Source organism: Nannobrachium achirus (assembly GCF_963921795.1).
Source record: "Nannobrachium achirus genome assembly, chromosome: 1".
Classification (NCBI taxonomy): Eukaryota; Metazoa; Chordata; class Actinopteri; order Myctophiformes; family Myctophidae; genus Nannobrachium; species Nannobrachium achirus.
Window position 1 is genome coordinate 25,009,998 of NC_137810.1, and position 25,941 is coordinate 25,035,938.

At 44.7% G+C, this 25,941-nt stretch overlaps 1 protein-coding gene across 7 annotated transcripts in view; it reads left to right on the forward strand.

Annotated features, from left to right (window-relative positions):
• The window catches only part of elavl4 (ELAV like neuron-specific RNA binding protein 4), a gene marked incomplete at both ends in the record, with an annotated part of 102,306 nt that overhangs the window by 52,423 nt on the left and 23,942 nt on the right, over nt 1-25,941 (forward strand). For all 7 annotated transcript variants that reach the window (XM_080723455.1, XM_080723456.1, XM_080723457.1 and 4 more), the window contains 2 exons: nt 16,772-16,875; nt 24,415-24,568. In XM_080723455.1, the coding sequence (XP_080579581.1) occupies nt 16,772-16,875; nt 24,415-24,568 (258 nt within the window). The remainder of the gene's footprint in view (nt 1-16,771; nt 16,876-24,414; nt 24,569-25,941) is intronic.

Below are 25,941 nucleotides of genomic sequence, written 5' to 3' on the forward strand. Positions count from 1 at the left end.
CGAGATAACATTTCAACTACTGATTTAACTTAATTACACTTTGACTGCTAAATACAGAGATCTCCTTCTTATCTTTTTTTCTAGTTCCGTGCCAGGTGTTTTTACCTGTTTTTGGAGGACGATGCACGCGCGTGCAAAGTGCCGTGCATGTTCTCCGTTTGCGTCATTTCTACACCCTTGGTGTGTGTCAGCGTGCAGTGGTTTCGTCTCCCTGTTAAAAGTACTCTGCAATGAGCTTCAGGAAGTACAAATATTTTGGTTTACATTATGCGAACACAGACACATAGCAGGGAGACCACCACCAACCACCGCAATTATGTTCACTAAAGACAAGTCTGGATAAGACATTTTGCACGTAGTATTGAGCAAGTACGGCACTGTACATTACAGTATGTGTATTTGTGTGTTCTGTGTGTGTGTGTTCTGTGTGCGTGCGTGCGTGCGTGCGTGCGTGCGTGTGCTAGCCCTGGTTCAGAGCGTTACCAAGCCTCTCTAACTCACTGCCAGGAAGCCGGCTCAGATACAGGACCACTGGACCAGTAATTCCACTGCCCTGCGAGGGCTTGACTTCAGTAAAAAATAAAACAAAACTACTTTGCTACTCACATAAACAAAGGTTTGCGTTGTTGAAAGTCTATTCTCCCTGGTGGGAAACCTCTCAGCAACAGCATCAGATTATGGTCAATGGTAATATATATTGACAAGATCTTTAGGGGGCACTGTGGAGTAAAACAAAATAATTTCCGTCTGGCGGACATGTTTTATTTTCTGCTCAAAAAGTGCATTTTACAGAGAAGGTGGGGTGCTGAGAGGTTTCCCACTGGGGAGAATAGACTTTCAACAACGCAAAACTGCCTTTGTTTAGGTGAGTAGCGAAGTAGTTTTGTTTATTTTTACTGAAGTCAAGCCCTCGCAGGGCAGTGGAATTCCTGGTTCTGTATCTGAGCCGGCTGATACCTCTGGACCAGAGCTATGTGTGTGTGTGAGTGCGTGTGCGCGCAGCCGCGCACATTCCATATAACCTGAGAATGTGTGTTGACAAGGTGTGAACACCTGAGCCTCAGCAGAGGTATAGGAGAAAGACAGGCAGGTCCTCAGCTTCCTGCCTTCTTCCTGTGGACCTGCTCCTGTCAGCTCTGATGACGCCAGTGTGGCGCGAGGCCTTGGCGAGCACGGGCGGGCACTGGCACTCCAGCTTCGTCTGTCACCCCGGTTGACTTCAGCCGGATGAAAAGCCACCTCTGAGTGTCTCCCCTGCTCCCCACACACCCGCCCGCCTGCCTGCCTCCGTGCATGCCTGTCTCCATGACTGCCTGGCTGCCTACATGGCCAACTCATAACACACCAGGGACTTCCAGGTTAATCTTTTATTTAAGGCCAGCTTACACGCACCTAGCTGTAGCCCACACACACTTGTACCCCCACCTGCGGGTATCCTGCTTGCCAGAATCCTCCTCTCAGCCACAGATGCAAGATGCAAGGGCAATGCCGGGCAGAAAAGCTGTTTTGTTGTTCAGTGTACTGTTAGTGTGTTCGTTTGACGTTGTGGCGTTTACATTTTGGTCTCCCTGCACACATGGCCGGGAGAAGGTTTAGTATTTCTTTATTTCAAGGTTAGGATTCCTTAGAGGCACTGAGCACCACAGATGGTTCCACCAGTCTGGCTTAGTGTTTATTTTAATTTCATTCATTTTAAAGGAGGCAAAACATCTATTAAAGCTCAAACATGACGGTCTAAAAGCTCACATCTCTAGCCAGAGTAGAAGCAAGCGCTCCTCACTCAGATGCTAATAACACAAATAAACACAGACCCTTGGGGAGAGCTTGGGAAATTTCTTGTGAACCAAGCAACATACTGAATGCAAACTTTTAATGGAATACATTAAAGTGCTATAGCTTCTGGCCATCAGTCCATGCATCCACTCCCCCCACGCATACGTGCACACACACGCGCACACGCGCACACACGCACGCACGCACACACACACACACACACACACACACACACACACACACACACACACACACACACACACACACGCACGCACACGCACGCACGCACACAGAGGCAGAGGCAGAAATGGAATTGACTGATCCTTGTCAGTTAGTCATTTTTCAGGATCATTTTTCAGCATCAGCTGCATTCCTGCTGGATAAATGAATGCATTTGTTTTCATAATGACATGGCAGAGAAGAAAATGGCGTTTTCATGCGGCAACAAGAAATGATTGCGTCTGTGGTTTTTAGCATCTTGATACAAAAAGGAATTTCATATTCCGAGAAACAATCATTCCTTTGCATTCTCCGCTGGCCCAATAATTACTGTAGCCAATAGCAAAGCATCCACATTTGGGGCGAGATAGACAGAAGAGGTCATTTTTCATGCGTATTTGGGAGACAGTTGTTTACCAGTGTGGCTGTGGGTCTATGCCCTACTTTGGGTGTCTGTGATGATACCTCCTGCCTCAGGCAGCAGCACCTCATACATACTGATAGCACACCACACTTCTTACACATCACCCTTTTTTTATTTTCCTTTGTGTTGGCATGAAACGATGATACACATCCCCATCTTTAGCATTCCTCGCGTCACCATCCGTGCGTTGGTTTTACTCATGGAATCAGGGGATCTGATGCACATCGTGGTGACAATGTAGCAAGCCAAGCAGATGTTGAACAACACATGGGCTGTTATGTGAGCTGCGGAGGAGTCAGGGCCAGCACACCTCTCTGTCTAAGGCATACATGGGCAACTGGCGGCCCGGGGGCCACATGCGGCCCCCACCTTCACTTAATGCGGCCCGCACAGAATACTGATATTATTAATGTTTCAGCTGTTACAATTACAACCATGATCTGCTTTAATTCTGTCAGTCTATATTAGTAGCTTAATGACTAGTATAGTAGTATTAAAATGTATTTTCTTATGTCCATTGTTTTTGTATTTAGGTTCATAAAGTTAACATGAGTATATAACTAAAAGCGTTTGAAATTAAAGCAAAATGTTATATTTCAGGATTCCTATTAAAAAATAACAAAAAAATAATCCAGGATTCCAATTCAAAAGAAGCAAAAATAGCCGATCTACAAGCTCAAAACGCATCGCGCTGCAATGCGTTTTGAGCTTGTAGATCTGCTATTTTTGCTTCTTTTGTATGAGACTAGAATGACAAAGTAGGCTGTAGCAATATGCATTGAGGCCCTCTGGAGTGAAGATGGAAATATAGTGGCCCTCGCCATCATCAAAGTTGCCCACCCCTGGTCTAAGGCTAAGCCCCTGACAGACAGAGGAGTCAATGCCAGAAAAACCGCCTGACAGTCAGCAGCTAACTGTAACATATCGTCGCTTTCAGGCAGAGACCTTTGTTGTAAACGTATGTTTTCTCATGCCAATTAAACTCCTTTGAATGCACCCTTTGTTAGCCTCCTTGTTGGTCCCTGACTGACCAACCAGCAGGCTCTATCTGCCTTGTCCCGACCTGGTTCCGCCTTTTTTATGTTGAATTAGCTAAAACATAATATTTGGAGAAATAAAAACATTTAAAAACATGCTGATTCACTATGCTGCCACTGAGCAGCTCCAATTGACTGAAACAAAGTTTGAAATTAGAATTGAGCACACAGAATAACAATATGAAGCAACTGAATTAACATGGCAGTGGATGGAATTTCCCACTGAATGTCCCACCAAGACATAGCAACCAATGGGTGTGGAGAGGGGCAGGACAATGGGCGGGACTTGACAAAGGGTGAATTGAGATTAATTGAAATTGTATCTCCATATTTTTCTTTCTTTGCCTTTGTTTTTTTATTAATGAATGCCCGCCCTATTTCATATGACAGTGTCCTAACTACTATAATAAGATCACACCACATGGACTACTGGCTGCGAGTCCTCGGTTTGATTCCCAGCTGGCCAGGTCCATTTGTTGCATGTCACTCCCCCCCTCCTCAGTGTTTCCTGTCTCTGTACAAAAATAAGTTACGTCTTTCTGTGGCTTTTATAAATACATAAGCAATGAAAAGTATTAAAGGAAAAATCCAGACTAGGATTTTCTTACCTTAATCGTGTTATAATATCCCAGAACGAATACGATCGCAACGGTATAAAAAAAAAGGAAAGAAATGAGAGATAATCAAATAAGTGATTTACCGATCTATCCCACTACTTGCGATCGGATCTGCTGTGGACTCGGGATGACGGGGGGAAAATCCACTCATGCTGGGATATTATAACATCAGATTGTGAAAATGGTAGTATGGAATTCTCCTTTAACAAGAGCTTATGACTAAATAATAACAATGTTGGCAGGTTCTTTTTTTCCATTACTGAAAATGTAATGTTTTGGACATACAGTCCAAGGTTTCCACCTGACTGCAATGATATGAATGTCTGCTTTGAAACCCCCACTCCCATCTCAGGTTGGCTCGGCTCGACTCAGCTCACTTCACACGCAAATACCAGCACATCAGGCAGCGAGCGTACCTCAAATGGCTTTCATTTTTGATCCATTTCGCGTGCCCCTCCCCCTATTACATATAGCTTGCGCACTCACATACTCACACACACACACACACACACACACACACACACACACACACACACACACACACACACACACACACACACACACACACACACACACACACACTGTCTAACCCGGGGAGCAGATCAAATATTCACCACACAAACCTGAGTTTACCTACGTTTCTGTTGCTACTGAAATATGCATTGAGAATGTTCTCAGGAGCAGGGCTGAGTCTCTCTGTGTTTAAGAATGCAAGCCGAGCTGTTTCGCACATCATTACAAGAGTGATGGGAACTGAATGTGCCGTTAGCCTACTGTCTCCTGACGTACCATAGGGTCCATTTTCACCTTTCAAACCCCCTACAGCATGCATGCATCACACAATGTTCTTCCGTGGGATTTGAAACCATTATGCATTGCGCGCTTTAAATCCTCAGTGCAGTGGGTACAATTTTTATGTACCAGATACAGGCTGCTTTAATGTGAGACCTGAAATGGCTGAAGGCTGAAGATAGCATCAACAGTGTGTGTGTGTGTGTGTGTGTGTGTGTGTGTGTGTGTGTGTGTGTGTGTGTGTGTGTGTGTGTGTGTGTGTGTGTGTGTGTGTGTGTGTGTGTGTGTGTGTGTGTGTGTGTGTGTGTGTGTGTGTGTGTGTGTGTGTGTGGGGAGGTTCTTGACATTGCCAAAGCCAGGTATTAAGTCCAGATACCTGCTGCTGAAGTCCAGATACCCGCAGGCGTATCATGCACATCAATGTCTAAGTAGAATGTCTCTCTCCTATCTTCCTCCTTCCCTCTGCGGAGTGAAATCCTGTATCCATTTTCACACTTTTTTCACAAAATTGGCTTATGGGAGTGCGGCATGTGGACCTCCGACGTCATTCTCAACCATAAACAAACCACAGCCACATCACTATGACGATTACATTAAAATTAACACCAGCCCTGCGACTAGGGATGGAGCCCTAAACAAGGGTAGCTCGATAACCCGATAACAGATTTATTGAGTACCCGGTATCAATAAGCTTTGGGCTCATCAAGCTTGTTATTATTATTACAGTACTATCCATAATATGTGGAGTTTCTTCTAATGAATGATTGTGTTATTGTGTTATTAGTAGGGCTGGGACTCGATTAAAAAGAATTATCTAATTAATCAGAGGCTTTGTAATTAATTAATCGAAATTAATCGCATGTTTAATCGCATATACATATTTGACCTGAGAAGCATTTTTTTCAAGTAAAACACATTTTGTTGTACGAGTGAATCAACAAGTGAGTTTTTTAAATCTAAATTTCGCATCCACTGGGCCAAGCAAAGCGCTCTGATCGGCTACTTCTCCCTTTGCGTTTGTTGTCTCTTCTTGGTTGGTGCATCGCTATGATCGGTATGCCCGGTTCTGTGGTGCAAAAACTAAGTGCGATTAAAATGCGTTAATCTTTTTAATCGCGTACATTTTCTGTAATTAATTAATTGCAATTAATCAGTTAAAGTCCCAGCCCTAGTTATTAGTAATATGTGTTACTTTTGTCAATTGTCATCTTCATAGATGGTGGTCAGCAACAAACTCACAGTCATAAAAAAAGATGTTCTGAATTTGTCATCTCATATCTTTCCAGAAGATATTAGTAAACGCTCAATAGTGGCCTCGATAAAAGCCCGGCTCAATAAGCAGGATCAATAAGGTGCTCATTATCAATAAAAATTAACGAGCTCCATCCCTACCCACGACCGATTCCGGATAAGCGGTTGAAGATGGATGGATGGATGGATGGATGAATTTAGCTTTGTAGAACATGTCCCCTCCAAGGCTCTTCTAATCCCACCACCTCAGACTTACGTCCCGTCACCCCCACTCTGCCATTTACTTGGGACATAGAGACTGTGAAGGTCCCCTTCGTCAGCCTCAGATACACAATCTGAATGTCACTTTAAGTGCTCCATACCTGGGTTAGAGGTTCCACAGATAGTCCCCTTGTCCAGTCTGCAGGCCTGTAGGGGCTTGCTGACATCCTGTGCTGTCAGGACTAGGGGGGGGGGGGGGGTATAGACGCCACCAGACATCAGGAGGACTGATGTAACAGGGCTGTCCTAGATTCACAGAGGGGCCAGCGTCTGTCAGCTTGCCTCCATCTCTCAGTCAGCCCACTCATTGCAGGCTCCAGTCAGCTGGCCCCAAGGCCCAGGTGGCCGCCATGAGGGGGTGGTATGTGTGTGACATGTATGTTTATGTACAGTATGTAAGTATGTTTCCCCATGCTTGCATATATTTGCGCTGCCCTGTGTGTCTTTGTATTAGTGCAGGATTGTGTGTGTGTCTATGTGTGTGTGTGTGTGTGTGTGTGTGTGTGTGTGTGTGTGTGTGTGTGTGTGTGTGTGTGTGTGTGTGTGTGTGTGTGTGTGTGTGTGTGTGCGCGCGTGTGTGTGCGTGTGCGTTCGTGCGTCCGTGTGCATGTGCAGTATGTGTTGGTGGTGGAAGCAGGGCCTTGGGAACTGAGAGTGGGAGCCTCCTGACTTTTACAGTGGCTGCTACCTTGGCAACCCCAGAGGAAAGATGTGTTGAATGAGTGAGTGGGAGAGGGAGCTACAGTACAGTAGATATGTGCGGGGGATGTGGCACTGTTTATGGATTTAGTTATTCAAACTGGCTCAATACACGTTACAAGATATGCGCTGTGGCTCGAATTACGGTATGTTGCTAGCCTCGTGTTGGCTTATCTTCTTGCAAACTCCACCATGTAAGCATCACACTGAACCCCTGTGTAAGGTGACTGAAGCTGGACTTGAAGCTGGTGACAGTGAGTGCTACCCGTCAGGGGGCATGTTGTACCGGCCCTCAGAGTATAGTGTCACCTCACGTCGCTGAAGGAGCAATCGGGGCAAAACTTCAGAACAGGGAAGAGAACGGGAAGCGAGCGTGATGCATGTCTTTTGACAATTTGCATTGTTTGCTTTCTTTACTCGTAACGAAAAATGTCTTGAAATGTGGCTATATTTAAAAAGGCTGACCCAACGGGATCCCCGTACAGTCTACTCCTCTCCTTGCCTCTGCTCCCCCCTCTCCACCCCTCCTGTTCTACATTATTTATCTGTCCATTGTCAACCCAGCTAAGCAATCAAGCATCTATACTGGAGCAATTGGTGGCAAACCTAAACCAGAATGTTTAGCTACATATTCTCACAAACACCTCTCACAAACATAGCCACCACGTCGAACAAACGTGAAAATTTACAACTGTCCACATTTTAAACATGCCACTCTTTGAACCGCATTTATTTCAATTTAACAACATCTCGCCTCACGCAGAGCAGCCAGTCCTGACATAGTATTCTGCACATTCTGGCCAGTGCTGAAACGTCAAAATGATCATCAGGGTATCAAGTTACAGAGGGAGGGAGGGGGAGGGAGGGTGGAGAGGAGCTGAGCAGAGTAGAGTATCAGAGGGGTGTGTGTGTGTGTGTGTGTGTGTGCGTGCGTGCGTGCGTGCGTGCGTGCGTGCGTGTGTGTGCGCAAGCGTTTTTTTTCAAAAAAAATCTTTTCTCAAAAAACGTTTTTTTTCTCAAAAAACGTTTTTTTTCTCAAAAAACGTTTTTTTTTCAAAAAAATAATTACCCATATTTGGCCATTACACACACCACACTGCCGCAACATGGCGGTGAAGGCCGCGCAGCGGCCTGAACTCTAGACTTTTGCGGCCCAAAGGGCCGCAAACTTCTAGTAATACAAATTTCGGGCTGATCAGTCTGGCGGTTCGTGACATTTAGCTCCAGACAAACAGACATACAGATACACAGACAACATAGGCATGGCATAAAAATCGGACTAAGACTAACACTAACTCTCGATGAATTGAGTACTCTGTCGAGGTGCCAACTTGCGCGGTGTGCACAAGTACTTGTGCGCCAGCAGAGCGCGCCATGAGGTGCACTCACCACTGGCATCACCACTGCCAGTGACATCACCACTGGCATCACCAGGAATGCTGGTCCCTCAGTGGCTGTTAATGATGACTTTGCCAGAAATGCTGGTCCCTGATTGGGCTACAGGCTTCAACAAAGAAGGACATCGACATACATACCCAGCCGCAGTACTTGCACGCTCTGCTGGCGCAAGTAACAAGCCATAGTGCTTTCCTGGGTTTAAATCTGGGCTTTAATTAGTAGACCTTGTATCTGAACTGTACTTTTCCTATGCGAACTACTAATAAAGTATTCAATCAAAAAAAATATAAAAAAAGACTTGCGGCTAGCAGATGTCTAAGTAAGACGTGTGTTGGCACAATCCACATTTGCACAAAAGAAATGTAGAAACCAAACATTCAAAAGTTATAATCCTGGTAGTGCGTGGTAGTTCAGCCAGCACATGGTCTTGGTGAGGCAGGAGCCGGATCAGAGTCCAAATCCGGCTACTGCCATGTTTAACAGCCAGATCCCGTTCAATTTTGTTAAATTCCGTTGTTTTACTGGTAATAGCCCAGCGAGCACATAAAGCACATAGTGAAATCCTCAATGTTAATGTGTCCATTTATAATAGGGATGGGACGATAAGCGATATTATCTTTTATCGTGATACAAAATACTCACGATAATCATATAGTAGAGATTTGATTTATCGTGATATTGTCATGCACTGGGATCAGTTCACCTTTTATTTGCAGAGCTGCATATCCGGTACCACTTAAACCCTCTATAATTGGTAAAAGGTACTTATAATATACATACTTGATACAGTCTTTTTTTTCCACTCTATCAAATGTCTTTGTTGTTCCGCCCCAGATAATGGATTTTTAGTATTGCGATAATATCGTAAATAGCGATTTCTTTTGTCACAATAATCGTGGCATGACATTTTCACATCGTCCCATCCCTAATTCATAACTCTGTGAGTTACAGAGAGTTTACAGTCAGGATGGAACTGTGTACAGTAGTCAGATGGATGCCTCTTACTGCTGTGTTCCATTCGGTAGCCAACGTGCAGATGAAAGCCTCTGCAGTCTATTCAAGCCTTGCTTGACGGTAGGAGGAATTGATTTCAGAGATGCTTTCATGTGGGCAGTGTGGGCCTCGTCACATACCACAGGAAGAAGGAGATAGTGAAAGAACATATGCCATTGGAATAGTGTTGTAGGTGTATTCGCCTGTGAATGTGCACCTTGCTGAGTGCTCTGCTGTAAAGCACATGAATATAAATGAGCGTGTTCTTTTCACAGTTTAGTGTCTTCTTTGTGCATATATAATTTCGATTTACATGCATGTAATGTGTGTGTCTATATATACCGGTATGTGTGTGTGTGTGTGTGTGTGTGTGTGTGTGTGTGTGTGTGTGTGTGTGTGTGTGTGTGTGTGTGTGTGCGTGTGCGCGTGCATGTGCGCGTGTGCGAGTGATTAGTGAGCCACTATTGCACATGGGAGGCCAGCAGGCAGGACCCCCACTGGAAACACTCTCATTTCCCCTCATCTCACACATCAGGCAAACTGCTCCTCCTCAGGAAGCCAATAAGGTCTTAGTCATAGCGCCTCAGCAACACACCAAAGAGCCACTCACAAGTTAATAGCAGTGGTTTTACCGCCGAGAAGAATCATGACTGCTTTCTAGTGTTTGTTTTTGTTGTGACAGTACAAAAAGGTCTGACAACAAACTGGAGAAGGACTTCAATGATCCACCCACCACCTCGCCCCGTTCTTCTGTTGTGTATCATGGTGTATCATTAGCCCCCTACGTATTTTACTGCAACTGATCCTCAAACGTTTTAAATTCGAGGAGCCCCCGGTTTTATATTGTTGTTGTTGGACAGAAACATTGTATCTCCATGTTTCAGATTCTTATGTTTTTTTCTTCTTTCCGTAAATGAATGCTCTACTTAAAGCTATACTGTGTAAGTTACTCAACTAGTGGTCAGTAGCGGTATAGCAAACCGCGGTCGCGTCTGCTTTTTTTCGCCGCGGACCGGGCCTCAGACCACCACGTCTGCCTGCTCCTCGCCAAGATGCATCTTTAGAGGGGTCCCTGGTTCCCGTGCGTCCAGGCATTCAGGAGATATGGACTCCTTCACCAGAGTAAATGCTGTTGTTATGTTGAGGCAAACTACTTCCTGAGAAGTCAGCAAGATGCGCGGTGATTGGCCGGCAGTGTATGATCCGCGTTGTGATTGGCCGGTAGTGTTGTGATGACGTAATTTTGCTGAGAAATCCGGTCCCCGGCCAGAATCATAGAAAACATAATACAGAAGGCTTTAGGGGCTGAAATTCACGGAGTGGGTCTTCTTAATAATGAAAACGTAACGGTTTTGGACATAATAAGGTTTCCACCCGACAGTGATGGTACTGTATGCATTAGGCCCCATGTGATACAAATGGAACACAAATGGTAGTACACTCTCAGAGTTACAGACCCCTTAACCCTTAAGTTCTGTTCAGATTCACTACACCTTCGTTCTGTTCGGGTCATTTTGACCCGGTGGATATTTGGTTTAAAAAAAACAACACTCAATACTCAATGACTCAATACCAAACAATTCATATGATATATTTGGTAAATGTTTGCATTTCTGCTTTGCTCTATCACATTAAACACTGAAAGAGCTAGGCGTTTTTACTGATTTAGCTGAAATCCATGTAAAAAAAACTACTTCATTTAATACTGGGCAATATTGCTCATGCTTATAGGAAGGGGGGGAGGGTTCGGAATGGGGCTTCGGAAGGGGGATGTTAGAAGTGGGGGTGACTGTGTGTCTGTGTTTTGGCATAATACTGTATTTCTGTGCTTCCGGGTCAAAATGACCCGAACAGCACTTAAGGTTCAAAAAATATGAGGGGGGTGTAGCATGGGTGTAGTGCAAAAATATTTTTTTTACATGTTCATCTCAGAAGAATCTTTAAGGCCAGTGAGTTTCAGGTGGAAACATTTTTAACTTCTACCTTTTTTTTTCAAATGAAAATGTAAAACGGGTCAAAATGACCCGAACAGCACTTAAGGGTTAAGTGTCCATTTGGTTACCAGTCATTTCGCTGGGGAACCCCTGAAACCCCCTCAATGGACCCCTGGGGGTCCCCAGTCCCTGTGTGGAGAACAACCAGTTTAGTGCGTTTAGTTGTCAGTGAAGCGTGATTATGGATCCCACTGCTAGTGATGCGTTTTGCATCATATGATGCAAAACACATCACTAGTACATGCTGAAATACTAAAATATCTCAAAAAACAGATTGAACACAAAAAATAACTCAGGATTGTGTTGATCGTGTCCCAAACAACAATAAAATAAGATAGGGTTGTCCCAGAGGTGAAGTGGCCCTTTAACCTTAACCCTAACCCTAACTCTAACCCTAACCCTAACCTTAACCTCGGTAAAACTAACGCTGGTGAATGCTAACCTGGTGAAATGATAACCTGCCGACGCTGGTGAAAACAAGCGCTATATACCATTTCCATCCATCTTCTCCAGTGGGATCCATAATCAGGCGTCAGTGAAACCGGACATGATAAAGCACTGCAATACCACACCACCAATTCTATCTAATGGCAGATGCCAGCGTAGTCGTGCATGCACATGCACATTATGCAATATCAACAACACAAATTATTTTCTTTATGATTGTCGAGAAACAATTTCATTTTGGCTTCATCACAAAACCCAAATGCTGATATTTAGCAATATTTGTAGTTATAAAGGAATTAATTTTAATTGCATTGTCTGTGATTGTGTTCCTCCACTGCCTGCAGAATTTATGAGACCGGTGCTTTTAGCAACTGACAAGTCAAGGCAAATGAATATCTAGCCTCGTTAAAAGGCCATTATAAGCAGTAATGCATCATTTGGGATTGTGGTTATAATTGACAATCAAAATATATAAGTTAATGCATCCATTAGGCTAATTGATCAGTATAGGGCTAATTTTCCTGTTAGCTACAACACGATTAGAAGCCATTTATCACGCATCTTAATGGGTTCTCCGTATTGTCTATAGGATACTGCATGTTTTCAAGATATTTGTCTGTAATTATTCTTTAATGACCAACTCTTGCAAATGTCTCTCTCCTAATTTCTTAGTAGCTTGAAAAAGACGCAACTTTTTTATCTGAGAAAGTCATTGCAGACTGAACCTGCATGCTGTCTCCATACACTCCAAAAGCTTTGTGTAAATGTATTCATCCACGTATAGTCTAACCTAACACGGACATTCTATGCGCCCCGCAGATCTCAGCGGCTCCTCCGGCGTCTCGAAACGACACGGAGGGGGACGTGACTCCTGCTGCTGTGCGCTTTGAGTAAATGAGGAAGAGGAAGTGATCCGCGGTGGAAAACGAGTGATAAATCATAGCGATTTTATAATTATAATGGATAAGCCTAAACAAACCAGTTCACGTGAACAATACTGATGTAAAATAAGATTATCTGAAAGGCTACATATATTTTATATACGATTAAAATGTCGTCAGCCACAGTTACAGGGGCGCTATCCCAGGCTTTTCTCTTTGAAATGCCTGGATCCCGAGGCAGGCGAGGCTAACCCATGTGCAACTCTCAGAGTTGAAGGTTGACTCAGAGGTGTTGTTGTGAGAGGCTGCCCCAACTACCACCTCCATATGCCTGATTTATACTTGGTTGACGTGACACGCACCTAAAATAGAAGATCTACAAGCTCCCTAGGCATTGCTCTGCGCCACGATGTGAGCTTGTAGATAGGCTATTTTTAGGCACACGGCGCTGAGTGCGCAACTAAGTATAGCGGGGCTTTAAGAAAGATAAAAGCTGTAAACAACTTGAGGATGGAATTGTTGTCTATGTGTTAATATCAGCTCTCTGGTGTTATGACATTCCCTGGTTAGCCGCCAGCAGCCAAGCTACACTCCAATCTCCACTGTTTTGTTCTCATGATCCCTGCTGTGAGTACACACTTCACTGTGTGTGTGTGTGTGTGTGTGTGTGTGTGTGTGCGTGTGTGCGTGTGTGTGTGTGTGTGTGTGTGTGTGTGTGTGTGTGTGTGTGTGTGTGTGTGTGTGTGTGTGCGCGCGCGCTGTGCGTGCCTGCATGTGTGTTTTTGTTTGTGTGCACATCTAAAAGTGTGTTGCGTTGGCGTTGCGTGGCCCAGCCAGCCATCCAGGATTCAGGCAGTCTGCCGGTAGCTCCCCTGCTGTGAGCTGCTCCGTAGCAGGCTGGAAGTGGTGGGCGGAATCCCCTCCCGGAGCTTCCCCCGGCGCTGCAGGCAGATGTCTCCCCGTGTCTCCCACTGTCTCTGCACTCACCTGGGGACCGCTGCCAGCCAAACACACACCCTCCCTCCTCCCGCCTGCATGCAAGGCCCTGAGGCTGGGCCAAGATGGGACTTAGGAGGACGACACTGGGGGTGGCCGTGCCAACCTGACCCTCCTACACACACACACACACACACGCGCGCGCGCACACACACGCACACGCACACACGCACGCACGCACGCACGCACAAACACACACACAGACACACAGACTTACAGAAACACATCATTAACATACCCCAGCTGTTGCATACTGGATCCATCATGGCTGTATTGCCGGGAATTGTCGAGAGAACATTACTAACCCAAATTAAATGCACATGCTTATTTCTCTCTCTCTCTCAGTCACACACACACACACACACACACACACACACACACACACACACACACACACACACACACACACACACACACAGACACACAGACACACTCACGCTGCCATGATGAAACTCTATAGACTCCAGAATGTCCATGGCTGCCCGACTAGGCTGAGTGCTGAGTTGGTGTCATTAAGTGCTAACCAGCCCATCCAAATTTCCCTGCACGAGTGCTCTTGGCCAGCACACTTTAAGCTCACCTTCTGCTAGCTACGCTTGTCGAACCTCACATTTCTTGTTGAGGCTGAGGGAGACAGGTGAGGAAGGTGATAGGAAAGCGGATGAAGTGACCGAGGGAGGGAAAGAGAGAGAGAGAGAGAGAGAGAGAGAGAGAGAGAGAGAGAGAGAGAGAGATGATGGAACAAGGGAACAAAATACTCCAAAGAGCATATTATACTCCAATGCTTCCCAGATGTTCAGCTTGCATTCTAATATTATCAGAAAAAATGATGTAATTTTACAATATATACGGCACATTCTGCTGGCAACGACTCTTAACCTCTTACAACCTGGTGTCCCCTTTTTTAGACAAATGTTTTCAAAAGTCAATTGCGTTTTGAGCTTTGTCTATTTCTGTTCTTTTTGCAAGGATGATGTATAAATCAGGGTTTAAAGGACAACTCCGCCCTAAATCACTTCTAGGCTCATTTTCCTACTTATATTGATCCAAAATTACTGTCCATGGGGTCTATTTGGCAGAAATTCCCCTGTTGTCCAGTTTCCCCAGCAGAACCCAGCAGCTCTCATGGCATAGAGTGGAGCCTATAAGCCTATTGCTTTTACACTATTTGTTGTGGACAAAAGTGATTTTATTTTTCATGAATGTGTTACTAGTTGTCATTACAAACACATCCATGCCATCGTTGTCCCACAAAAGCCATCACACTCTTCTAAACAGATGTTATTCTTTTATGTGTTTTACAGAGTCCCGGAAAAGATGCCCTGTGATAGGCCAGTACAGTCACTTTGATTGGCAGTTGTGCCGAATGCTCACCCCAAAACATGATTTATGAGATTTTGGTGCATTGTGTGGGACAACCAAGGCATGGATGTGTTTGTAATGACAATGAATGTGTTACTATTAAACACATTCATGAAAAAATAAATCACTTTTGACTGCAAAAAATGGTGTAAAAGCGATAGGCTTATAGGCTCCACTCTATGCTATGAGAGCTGCTGGGTTCTGCTGGGGAAACTGGACAACAGGTGCATTTCTGCCTAATAGACCCCATGGACAGTAATTTTGGATCAATATAAGTAGGAAAATGAGCCTAGAAGTGATTTAGGGCGGAGTTGTCCTTTAAGTGGTATACATACATGGCATGAATCTACTGAATGATCTGTGACTCTTCAATATATTAACATACATATTACATACATATTCTGTACATTCTGAAAATTTTCAATAAATATATAAAAAAAAAAAAAAGAATGATCTGTGACTCTTTCTCCTATGCCCTGGGTCAGTGGTTCTCAAAGTGGGTTCCAGGGACTCTGTGGGTTCCTTTATGGAGGTCTAAATTGACCCTTACAAGTCTGTAACTCTGACAGTGTACAAATGGCACCAAATGAACCCTAACGGGTCCATTTGGTTCCATTTGTACACTGTCAAAGTTAAGGGGAGTTTGAGAATCACTGGCCTGTAACAAAGCACAAAACCCAATGAAGCCAAGCTAAATCATATGTGGTGTATGTGTATAGTCAAACACTGTGATGGTGTCAGCTAGGAGTCAAAGAGAGGAGGAGGAGGAGGTGGAGGAGGAGAGAAGTGCAGGGCTGGTTAAAAATAGCAGGAGTCTCTCCAGGATGGCAGGTTTTTAATTAACAATAGAGAGGCGGCTGATAATCCACAGTTAATCCAGAGAAAAAGAGGGAGGAGAGAAGAAGAGAAGAAGAGAAAAATCATGGTCTGTTTGATGTTAGGACTACAACTCCCTCCTGGCCTCGTCTACCCGTCCGCTGCCGAGTGGAGCAGAGCAGAGCAGAGCAGCGCTCTTCTGTTCTGTTCTGTTCTGTTCTGTGCCGTGCTGTGATATCCGTTAGCCCAGATGTATTTATTTGCCAAAGCAGCCATGCTCCATATTTTGTGATTCACTTTGTGTCTGACTAACCGCTGTCGGTTCCCATTAGCGTGGTGCATAGCCTGGGATCCTCTTCTCTGCGTGTGTGTGTGTGTGTGTGTGTGTGTGTGTGTGTGTGTGTGTGTGTGTGTGTGTGTGTGTGTGTGTGTGTGTGTGTGTGTATTGCTGGGAAATGGGGTGTTCTTTGTCATTGTAAAGCTTTCCCTATTGAAGGCCCTGATGGCGACCACTTAAAAGCCTGCATGTGTTGGGGAACACTGAGATATCAGGCCCTGTCTCGCACTCAAAGGGATATCTGCTATCTGAGACACAATGCGCTTTGCACAAAAATGGACGTGTTGTTGTAGTTGTTGTTGTTGTTTCGTCGACAATTACAGTATTTCTGCCTTTTGTGGTGGTGCAGCGTTGCCATGTTTTATTCACAGGAAGATCTCAAAACAGTGCTTGCTTGCTTGCCAGGATTCTTCCTATCCAAGGAAACACTTTGTAAAATGCTTTCTCTGTCTCTGTCTCTCTTTTATTTTTTAGGACAGAGTCTGGGCTATGGCTTTGTGAATTACATTGACCCAAAGGATGCAGAGAAAGCCATCAACACGTTAAATGGACTCAGACTTCAGACCAAAACAATCAAGGTAACTGGACTGTATCAAAAACGCCACTTCACTCCTTTTGAATAACACAAACAGTAGTTTCAATCATTTTCACGTCAAATGTTACTAAATTGATATGTATTTGGCAGAGGACCCCCATTTGAAAAGACTTTTGTTTGGGACCCAGTAGATTTCTCAACATTTAGCAGATAAGCTCACAACATGAGCTTTTATATAGGGTTAAAGGATTCAACTGTTTTACTATTTTGCTGCAGACCCCCTGGAACGCCCACATGGAAGCCTGAGGGTCCCCGGACCCCACTTTGAGAACCAGTGATTTACAGTAAATGTCAAATCTGATTGATCCCACATCCTTGGCACAAACACATGGACAATATTATCCCTATTCTAACAGTAACAGTTAAAGTTAAGCACAGCTGTGCAGAGCTTCTTACACTGCAAAGCACATCATCAGAAACACTCTCCTCTCCTCTCCCCTCCTCTCCTCTCCTCTCCTCTCCTCTCCTCTCCTCTCCTCTCCTCTCCTCTCCTCTCCTCTCCTCTCCTCTCCTCTCCTCTCCTGTTGTTGGTTTTAATCCAGGCTGTAATCTGCTGTCTGTGGTAATCCCTGCTTTCTCATTGCTGTCATTTGATCTAATCTGTTCTAATGGAATCTAATGGGATGGGATTAGCCTGTTGTTGTGAATAGGGGTAGCCTGTGGAGGCAGCCTCCAATCCCCAGACAGCATATTGAAAAGGACATGGCATGTCAACACTGTCTGGCCTAGCCTGGAGTTAAGCCAGCAACCTGGCTTTGATGTACTGTAACTTCTAAGAGAGATAGAGCAGTTATTGTGCATGCGTGTGTTTGTGTGTGTGTGTGTGTGTGTGTGTGTGTGTGTGTGTGTGTGTGTGTGTGTGTGTGTGTGTGTGTGTGTGTGTGTGTGTGTGTGTGTGTGTGTGTGTGCGTGCGCGCGCTTGTCCTCATGCATGAGTGTACTTGCACAGTGTGCATGATACTCTATCAGAGTAGGTATCACTCACTGTGCATAGCTTACAGACGACACAAGTCAATGAATACAGTGTGTACGTGACTACGTGTGTATGATCATGTTTATCACTTGCTCCTCCCCTTTTGCATTGTAGTCGCAACCGTAGGTCGCAGTTAACCCTTTCCAAGCCACGGGGAGCCCCTTAATATTAAGGAATATATCGGACATCTGAGCAAGGAGTCTCAGCCGCGTCGTCTTTTCCCGTACTGGGTCATTAAAACCGAAATAAATGATTTTATCCGAAAATCGGCAATCGTCTAACCTTCCCTAGTCACCGCTCGTCCATCGATAGCTCATGGCATGAAGCGGAGGTGACGTCATGGCCTTTCCTTCTTCATGCTTCCTTGACACCGTCCGTTTACTGTCTGGAGGATAACATTAGCATAGCTGGAGTGCTAAGGGCTAAGCTAGCCAAAATGGTCACATCGACTGTTCAGTCATTCTTGGATTATATGCATGGATTATTATGCGCACGGATCGCGCACGCGAAACACACAGGGAGATCGATGCTCGGCCAAAACTACCACTCTATCCCAACAGAGATCCAGATAATCATGGTGAGCTAATGACCTGGGGGGAAAAAAAAGAAGAAAAAACAACGGTGCGGTCCAAGAAGGAGTGGTGGCGGGCTCATGTTTATAAACATAATATTATGTCTCAGATCACAATACAATAATAGAAATTTCACGGCTAATCTACCAACAACCATTCTATTTCGGCTGGCAAACTGTTAACTATGACAACTGTGACATCACATTCCGCCCTTGTATGCCCATATATGGAGATATATGGAGACTTTCACATAACCAGTAACCGAGTAAGCATGTCTGGGGTTGGTTCTACAGACTCCAACTTTTGCTATGTTCTTAGCTGCTTCCCCTGCCTTTACTGTACTTGCACAATGTACAATGTACAGTTGTATGAAACACATTCTTTCCGATCCAACCAATATGCCCATATATCCATTTACATGGATCTCCATATATGGCTATCAGGAATCTCCATATATGGGTAACTGATCCGATATATTTCCGTCCTGCGCGACCTCGCCCTCTGTGCGATCTTGCCATTTAGGGCGAGGTCGCTTTTTTCCCCGTAGGCTTCTTATTGGTGTACAGCAGTGGTACAGAAGTGTTTGCGGCATGGAGGCATCTAAACAACTTACCCATACTGTTGGTTTTCCATCGCAGTGGTCACAACGTCCATAATGGAATGATTTCTACGTAACCTTACACAATAAAAAAAGTTTGCACTCCCCTCTTAAATCTCTTAAGTCAGCCATGAGAATAAAAGGCTTACTTAGGATAGACTAAATACTCTCAAGGTCATTACCTAGTGGAGAACTTAACAGGCTCTTCATCAAAGTGCAGAAGTGTCGGTTCCCCTGCAGCTTCTGAAACACGCACTCTCAGCGAGGGGGTTTACCTCAAATCATCCCTGGCACTCTGTTAAGATGCTAATTTAACTAACTCAATGCACCCGTAACCCAATGGACTTGTAAAGTACCATGCATAGCATAGTAATACATAAGGACCGCAAGTCTACACTAGAAACGGAGGGGGAGAGAGATTTCCTCCGTTTGGTGTCCGTTCTTTCTCCCTGTCCGTAGGCTAGTGGACAACACCCAACCCGACGTATTAAAACCGATTATAACGTACGTACGCAACTACGCAAGAACTATCCGTGGCGAACTTTTGTCAACCGTGGGGGCAGTAGTGAGGAAAATAACTTTTCCTCTGCAAAAAGAGTGAAAAGATGTCGTTCTTATACCTCTATGATACCAGCATGGAAAGCTCCGTGGCTTGAACGCCGTTCTCTTATTGATTAATCACCAGATTCGAGAGATGGGGGCTATTCGAGCTGTGTGGTTCATTCAGCCAAAAACATTTTCACTTGCGTTTCGAATCGTATATCCTTTGACTGGCTGGTGATATAACGTTAACTGACACAAAGTATAATATAAAAAGACTTGAATGACAGAGACATTAGAGTGAAATCCTGATCGGGGTACACTGAGAATCTCTTCTGTGCTCTGTGCTGTGAGGCAAAATATGTGGCACGCGGCTCCAACGGGAGCAGAATTGGAGTGGAGAGCGGGTCGGCACGCACAAACCGTAGACGAACTAAGCATGTCGACCTATAATCACTGTACTCTCTCACCCAAAACGTACACAAAATCAAGCATACAGAATAGATGGCCCTTAAGGGTCCACTGGGTTCCATTTTACCCTGAGGATTTGTCTGTACTGTACATAAAGTCAGCCCTTTGCGATGATGGAAGCCCATGGCAGTACTACTACACACAAGAAAAGACCCTGAAGGCAGCGTTCTGAATGAAAAGGAAATTTGAATGTTAACTTTGATATCGCACACACACTTCTCCGCCTCCGCAGAAGAACAAGTGAGAGGAAGCACTTTGACTCTAGAGTTTCACGTGTTCTCAGAGGCTTTGTGTTGCGTCTTCCTGCAGTCTCCCTTCTCACCCCGGTGTCACCCTTCAGCACACGTTAAGAGCTTCCCAGCGATGGCTGTGATGCTGCCTTCCTCCCACCAAGGTGTGAGGAGATCACGCTCACACACACACACACTTACACTCACGACGCGTGCAGGCGCTGCTCACACTCGCGTATCCGCAGCCACATGCATACAGTTGCATGTTAGCTAGGTCTCATTTGTTTTCACGCACACGCACGCATACACACACAATAGCGTGCACATCGTGAAGAGGTGTTAATGGAGTAGACATCTTGGAGTTGGCGTGGAAGAAAAGAAAAAGACAGACACTAGAAGCAGAGGAAACAAAAGAGCAGGAAGGAAGAAGGGCAAAAGAGGGAAGGAAGATGAAGACAGAGCGAATGAGAGGATGAGAGCCAAACAAAGAGACAGTGAGGGAGGGAGAGGGAGGGAGAGAAACTAAAAAAGAGTAAAAAGATATAGCATATAGCTGTATAAGGCTGGCCTTATAGTACACCGTAATATAAACAACGCGGCTGCAGCTATACAGTAAATAATGGGTGTGTTATTGTGTGCATTGAGAATAATGTTGACTACAGTATAATGTAACTTTAATGTAATTTTATTAGCTGCAGCTGCGTTCCTTATTAGGCTATCGTGTTTTTGTCCTTCTGTAGTTTTGAACCTGTACAGGAAAACAAGCTAGGGTTTCATGCCCCTAAATGAACATGCTGGGTTGTTCCTGTGCCCCAGTGATCCTGTTCCCCTGTCACCAGGGGTTCAGTGGTATTTCCAAGCCACTGCTCAGCGATGTGTCTGCATATTGGTCTGCATGTTTGCCTGACTGTAAGTGTAGTGGATGGCTTATGTCCCCACATGTCAGAGGTAATGAAAGCCCCTGCGAGGGGGAAGCTGTTCCATGCAGCAGCAGCAGCAGCAGCAGTAGCGGTGGTGGTAATGGGATTCATGTAACATACTTAAGATGTATACATTGGGGGCTTGACAACTGACAGTACAAAGTTCAGTGGTAGACAGCGAGTGTTAAGGAACAGTAATACCAGCGCTATTTCTAGATGTTTGTTCTGCCTGAGACTAAACGCTGGTACGACACAGGGGAAAGAGTGGAATGACTGAAGTTGAGAATGTGCACAGTAAAATACTCAGTTCATTCAACTCAGAGTGTAAAAATGTAACCAAATGGACCCTTATTTGGTTGTAGTTGTATGTACACTGAGTTACAAATGGATAGTAATAATTAACATGTGAGGATCTTAATGTAAGCCCTATAAGTGTGCATGTGTGTGTGTTTATACTTGTAGGTCTGTTGATTGCACGTGTGTGTGTGTATGTGTGTGTGCGAGTATGTAAATATGTATGAGTTATTTCGTATGCGAATAAGGAGAAACTGATTTAATCTGTGGGGAAAAGATGATAGACATCTTCATGTTGTCTCTAATGCCTATATGGACCGAAGTGGGCGTGTGTGTGCGTTGCATTGCGTTGCGTTGCGTGCGTTGCGTTGCGTGCGTGCCAATAGTAAAAGCTGGAAGACTGAGATGTGGTCAGACTCGTAAAAGTCTGAGTAAAGTAAAGTGTAAACTGTGTCTCCTTAATGAAAACAGAAATGAACAGATCCACTGTGTGAGGTCGGCGAAGCTAAATGGTGCATGGTAAAAAGGCTTAAAGGCTTTTTGCGACCAGCTGCTAATGACTTAATTAAAATGTCTGAAAAAGGTTAAGGCTTTTTGGATCTAAGTCAGCAACACAGCGCTGTAGCTATGCGCTCCACATTTGTGTTTTGTTACATAATTTAGCTGATCTCCATAATAGCGCCGACTTTAATTCGGATGAAATTCAGCCTAAATGATGTCTAGATCAAACTTCAGTGCTTCCTTTAGCTCAGAAACTGTATTTAACGAACAGGAAGTGAAATAATCAGCATCAAACACCTGTAGATTTTACCCCGGGGGAGTGTGCCATACCTCCTGTGAAATGCCAACTTCTATATCCTGTCCACAGTGAACCTCACCGACTAAATCTCCTCTCATTATCCCACAAACCCCCTGTGTACCACAGCCCCTGGCCAACATACACACGCCTATACAGTAGCCTATATTCCCTCCTATAAGCAGTAAAAACCTCAGTGTTCATTTAACTCTGAGAGTATATAAATGTAACCATTTAACCATTTGGTTACATTTGTAGTCTCTCAGAGTTACAAATGGATGAATTAACACTGAGGATTTTACTTGTGGGCGTGCTCGCGCACACGCACGCGCACACACACACACACACACACACACACACACACACACACACACACACACACACACACACACACACACACACACACACACACACACACACACTTTTTATGCTTCATGAGACCCAGAAGGCACATGTTGTAGTATGTTTTCCTGTTCATGTTAAAGGCATGGCAGGCTCACCTCATACAGTAGCACGCCATGATGTTCGCAACACAGCGAAGTGTGTGTTATATTTGAGCCATGGGTGTGCATATAAGCATAGGCAATTGTCACCAGTATACTTGCACATTGGCACGCCTAAATGTACCACACCCATTTACATCACGTTGTATATTGTCGTTGTCGGGTGATTTCACTACTTTTGTGCGATGGCCTTGTATGATGAAGCAGGGCTTTGCTTTGCGAAAAAAAAAAAAAAAATTGGAACTTGGAGATACGAGGTGTCTGCCCGACAGTGAAAACATGGCATACAAGGTCAGCATTGCATGCCATGTTTTTACCCTTACAATATGTAGTTTACAAAATCTGCCTACTGTTTCATGCACTTTAAGAACACCTCGTCACTGTCACAGCTCTTCCATCAACAGCCCTGCCTTCCACAAGTGCGGATGTTAAACACTTGAACCTCTTTTGCCTGATGAAGATCTAAAAGGGTTGCAATGTTAAAAACAATAATAAAAGTATGTTTTTGGAGCTTAAAAGCAGTGTGTGGATGTTTTATCTTCTCCTTGATTCTCGCCTTGATGCCTTGATGTTCCAGCACCTGGCTTAAATACAAGCATAAGATGTGCACACAATCTTCTCTGTGAAACACTTGAACAACAACATTGTAGAATGGCAATTTTTCCCAAACAAAACTTGTTGTAGACAGAAAAAGTGGTCCAAGTACAGTTGCAACCCAGGTCTGTTTTACTAAGATTAGAGGGTTAAGTGAAAGAGAAACCGAGAAAGCATCTGTTTTATACTTTGGCTATTAAAAGAATCAAGACATACTGTATAAGCGCGTTCACTTCATGCCACACTATGAGCTTGTAGATCTGCTATTTATTGAAAAATCATGAACATTTGTGCAAATCTTGTATACATTTTTTAAAAGCAAACCTTTTTTATTCAAATCTTTGCTTCTGGGGGTCCCTGGAACAAAATATTTTTAGATGGGGGTCCACAGCCAAATACATATAATGTTGGGGCCCTTGAGCACTAATATAGCAACATAATTCTTTTTCATAAACTGTTAGGATTTTGAAGATATGTGTAGAACCGGCATCACATCTTAATGGGTTAAACCAGTGGTTCTCAACCTGTGGGTCGGGACCCCCAGGGGGGTCCCCAAATTACTTTGGGGGTCCCTAGATGATTAACATAATGTGCAACATTATTGTCTCACTCAACAATAAACAAACCAACATAAAGTTTAGAGTAGACTAGAGGGTATATGGACATTTCTAAAGTGACAATTTAAGGACTTTTTAATACCTCTAAAATGACAAATTAAACATTGGCCAAATTGTCAAATATTAGAGGCAGACATTGTGACAATAGAAGATCTACATGCTCACAACGCCTGTGAGAATGTAGATCTGCTATTTTCACAAAAGAAGCGTGTTATACAAAATGTAATGCCTCAACTCTTAGTGCTCGTAGGGTGGGGCCTGGGGGGGGTCCCTAGTTAAAATATGATTATTGTGAGGGTCGCGGCCTGAAAAGGTTGAGAACCACTGGGTTAAACCAACAGGGATAATGATATCATGCTCTGACACCTCTCTCTCTCTCTCTCTCTCTCTCTCTCCCTCTCTCTCTCTCTCTAGGTGTCGTACGCACGGCCCAGCTCAGCCTCCATTCGGGACGCCAACCTGTACGTGAGCGGCCTGCCCAAGACCATGGCCCAGAAGGAACTGGAGCAGCTGTTCTCCCAGTACGGACGCATCATCACCTCCCGTATCCTTGTCGACCAGGTCACAGGTATCCATGGGGCGGGGCCTCCTTCATCCTTAACAAACACACGCGGCCGCATACACACATCCCCAGTGTACAAATGGAACCAAATGGACCCTTTGGTTCCATCTCTATACTCTCTGAGTTAAATGAACAGTAAGAATCTTGCAGTGTACATACGCATCAACCAGTAGTCATACACATACGGTACATCTTATACATGCATGAGAGTGTTCACACACAAATAGGCACATCTCTATGACATGAATGTACATTAATTGGTTTGTTTCTGTAAAACAGGTCAATTACACATGCATAAACACGAGTGAGTGTTTACGCTATACGTTTAGGTGTGTGTAATTAACCGTGTTTTCTCTTTTGTTTGTGTGTGTGTGTGTGTTTATGTTTACTTGTCCGTTAGCTTACGCGTATTTGGTGCGTACATACACACGTCTCTGTCCGTGTGTATGTAAATGTATGCAATGTGTGCTGGTGTGGATGTTTGATCTTTACATGCAGGCTCCGCCTGGTGCATGTGTTTGATTACACGTCCCGTGACACACAAAGCACAGAAATGAATCACATCAGCCCATTGTGTTTCAGTGGATCCCGCCAGCGTGTCTCTTAGATCCATTTCAGGGGTTGCGCGAGTGCCTGCCGGCTGCGACCTGCACCAGTGTTGTGTGCAATGCGTTCTGATGAAGCAGAAAGGGAGCAGCGCGGCTGTAAGCCACACTCATTTGCCTAAGCAGAATAAATCACTGCTGGCAGTGAAGTGGAGACCTGCCCGTGCACACAGAGCAGAGAGGAGAGGAGAGGGCGGACGGGGAGGGGAGAGGCGAGCGAGAGAGCAGGGGGGATGGATGAGGGAAGAGGAGGATGGAGAGGAGGAATGGAGGAAGAGAAATAAAAGAGAGAGCGAAGCCCAGCCTACTGTATACCCCTCTGCATCATCAATAGAGATGAAGAGACGTGAGATCATCTCCTGTCTATTTATCTCCTTTAACGAAAAGACCTATCATACCCCGTAGAAGCCCCCGCCCACTAGGGGGGGACTCCCCCGTACAGCAACGCGGCCACACAGCCACACATAACAAGCAGCCACATCTGTTCAGCCTCGTGCTCATCTCCTTTTCCAAAACCACACCGTAAAATCCTCTGGTTTAATTTTACTCTTGAGAGTGTAGATGGACCCGAATGGACCCATATAAGGGCATGAATAAAACAGCATTTGACGCAGGCCAGAGGCCACAGTTTGTCACGGGAAGGCAGGGTTCTGACGCATTCCGCACAGCTTGGGTTTTTATAGGAGACTCAATAATTCATGGTGTTTCCATCGCTGTCCTCTGCACGCAGTTGGGTTTTTCATAGCCGCAAGTGGTCACGAGTCCCGCGTCCAA